This window comes from Acanthisitta chloris, unplaced genomic scaffold, assembly GCF_000695815.1.
Source record: "Acanthisitta chloris isolate BGI_N310 unplaced genomic scaffold, ASM69581v1 scaffold18300, whole genome shotgun sequence".
Taxonomy (NCBI): Eukaryota; Metazoa; Chordata; class Aves; order Passeriformes; family Acanthisittidae; genus Acanthisitta; species Acanthisitta chloris.
The window spans coordinates 13895-16948 of NW_008652385.1; the positions used below are offsets into that span (position 1 = coordinate 13895).

The following is a 3054-nucleotide window of genomic DNA, read 5'->3' on the forward strand; positions in this document are numbered from 1 at the left end:
GGGAAGAGAAACACTAAACCAGACACGACAATATGCTGTTTAACATCATGCAGTCCAGGCTCATTTGTTCCAGCTAATGCCACATCCATGGCATTAAATCTTTACACAATTCAGTTTGCAAGGGGAAAGTAAACAGGATCTTCACAGAAAGTCATTTCCTTGAAAAGCACTGGGAAAATAGAAATCAAAACTACTTCCTCACCCTGTGAATAACACTTTTGATTTATGAGCAGGTGACTGCATTGATAGTTGAGCTTTAAAATAAAAATATGACAAAATACTTTGGGTTAAGGATTTTATTTTACAGTAAGCCTTACACCAGAATCATTAAACATTTTGTGTATCACCCAAATAAGTTACATTCATTCTGAGCTCTCATGCAGTTTTAAAAAAGTTAAAATTTCTCAAAAAATAATTTTCAAGTGAGCTGTAGTAAACTCTGCATAACCAAGCCAGAATTCTTTCACATCAAGTAAACATTCCAGTTTTCCCTCCAGCTTTGACAGTGCAGCCCAATTACAAAGGCCCCTCCAAATCTGCACTAATTAAATGGAAACTCACAGGAATTACTGAGACTTTCTGAACATCTTGAGTAACAGCAGTAACGCCTCAAAAGTACGCGTCAGACCACTGGGCTGAGCTGCAGGAAGTGACATTCTGCCTGAGAACACTGAAGTGAGAACAGTGAACCTCGCTGCAAAGGGACAGACCACCACTGACAAGCATGCAGAACACAAACAAGAGGCAACAAACCTCAGGCTCACAAGCTTAACCACAGCTTTTAAGGGGACACAGCGTTTATGCAGTCTTCCGCTATTTCAAAAAGGTAGTGATACACATCAGTCCTCCTAGCAATGTCAAGGGCAGTCTCATCCAGGTTGTTCTTCAGGTCTGGTTTCACGTAGCGATTCATCAGCAAGAGCTCAAGGGTTTCCCTGCTGTTTTTGTTTCCTGCAGCAATGTGCAGAGGGGTCAGCAGACCGTTGGTCTGCGCGTTGATGTCCGCGCCCTGCTGCAGCAGGAAGGCAGCCACCTGGGTGTTGTTCCACTTGCAGGCACTGTGCAAGGGTGTCCAGCCATCCACCGTCTGTGCGTGCACGTCGGCCCCCTGGGCCACCAGTTCGTATGCAATGTCCAAGTGCCCACTGTAGGCAGCTCGATGGAGAGGGGTGTACTGATCTTCGTCACGGGCATTAACAGGAGCCAGCTTTTCTGTCAGGAGCCTCCTTACTGTACTCAGCTGCTTAAAGAAAGCAGGTGAGTTAGTATGATGCCATGAAACAAGGTGTATGGCTTTTACCGTCCTCAAGTTTTATGGAAAAGCCATTTCCGTCAGTGTCAAAAAAAGTGCAACAAGATATTTTGAAATGAAAACAGAGTCACTAGGTTTGTGGGGGGTTTTGTTTGTTTTGATATCAAAGAGCTATGACATGAAAATTAGTTGCAATGCCTTAGGAGTGCCTTTACCTTACACCTTGTCCCCACTCACTATGAAGACTTAAGTACCTCCACAGAACTGCAGATGGAGCTTCTATGTCTAAGAAAGGCAACTACTGAAAATAAATGTACACAAAGTTGTAATAAGCTACATAACACGTATCTTGGTTGTCTCTCCCTCACTTCCAAGAATAAAGCTGGGGAATTTTGCCATAAAAATATACAAACCCAGTCACACGTTATCTGCACATGGAGCTTCTGAGACAATAAAGCTTCAGATACACCCTCCCCGCTCCAGCTAAAAGCCTTCCTTGCCACAAAGAAAGAGCCTGGCAAGTTTTCAGTTCCTAGAAGTTTAAGAGAAGTGCTGTTGCGTGAACTTTGAACTGAAATCAAAGGTTTTGTTCTAAAAGCTGATGTACCCAGAGGTATTTCAGTGTGTGTAGGCTACAAAGGGAGATGTTTTACATACAGTGGCTTGTAAAACCAGATTAAAATGGCTCAGAGAGATAAAAGAAAGTGTAGGTAAATTTTCATTTGTGGATGAGACTACAGATATGTAGCTCAAAACAACATTCTTGTCAGTGATGCATTTGAACAGAACAAATACCTTACCCGATTGTTTTCAGCTGCCCAGAGCAGCAACTTCTCAGGATGTTTTTCCATTTTCTTCTCTTGCATTTCGTACCATTCCTCACTTCTTTCTTGTTCATCATCATCATCATCAGACTGTCCTGACCAGCAGCTCTGAGTTCCTACAGGAATCAAATGCCTGTGTGTCTCCAGCAGTTCAAGTTGGTTAAAGTTCTCCGTGAAGTCTTCGAACGGGTCACTGTCATCATCATCTTCATCCACTTGTTTACTCATTTTACCATCTGTGAGTGGCAGATGTACAACAGTATTTATAGTAACTGCTACTGCTATCCCTGCACTAATTTGCAATAAAACCATCAGACGGATGAGGTTAATCATCAACCATCATCATCATAATTTATTAAGGTATGTCCAAAGTCATGAAATGCACAGATTTGCTGTAAAACTCTACCAAATATCATTCCTGCAATTTTTCAAAACATTTCGCTATTTTTATTGCAAATAGCACAGCACCAGACCAACCAGGTGGAGGATTTGTTTATCCCAGTCATTCAGTTCATCATCATCATCATCAGTGACACCAAGAAAGAGAAACTCTAGCACAAACTCAGTGCTCCTGCACTAGCCTGGGCCCTGCCAGCTCTTGACAGAACTCCTGAGAAGCGAAGCACTGCTTTACCGAAACAGGAGAGTAGTCAGGCACTGGAATGGGCTGCCCGGGGAGGTGGTGGATTCACCATCCCTGGAGGTTTTTAAGACGAGACTGGATGTGGCACTTAGTGCCACGGTCTAGTAACCACGGTAGGGTTGGACTCGATGACCTTTGAGGTCTCTTCCGACCTGGCTGATTCTATGATTCTGTATTTGGGCCGGGCAGTGCGGGACTGCCGAGGGGGCAGCAGAGCGCGTTCCATCAACAAAGAGGCTGGGGCACAGCCTGAACTTTAGGGCAGAGTCTCTGCTCCGCCCCAAGGCCCCGCGCTCCGCTTCCCGAGCCAGGACCGGGCCCGGCCCCTAGCACCG

General features: G+C 44.6%; 1 protein-coding gene across 1 annotated transcript; it reads right to left on the minus strand.

Annotated features, from left to right (window-relative positions):
- Positions 1 to 281: 281 nt before the first annotated feature.
- On the minus strand, positions 282 to 2307 carry ANKRD49 (ankyrin repeat domain 49). Its single transcript, XM_009077207.1, has 2 exons — positions 2053 to 2307; positions 282 to 1240 (listed from the first exon to the last, which is right to left on the minus strand). Exons 1-2 carry the CDS (start codon positions 2302 to 2304, stop codon positions 782 to 784), a joined length of 711 nt encoding a protein of 236 aa, XP_009075455.1. The 5' UTR covers positions 2305 to 2307; the 3' UTR covers positions 282 to 781.
- Between the last annotated feature and the right edge of the window lie 747 nt (positions 2308 to 3054).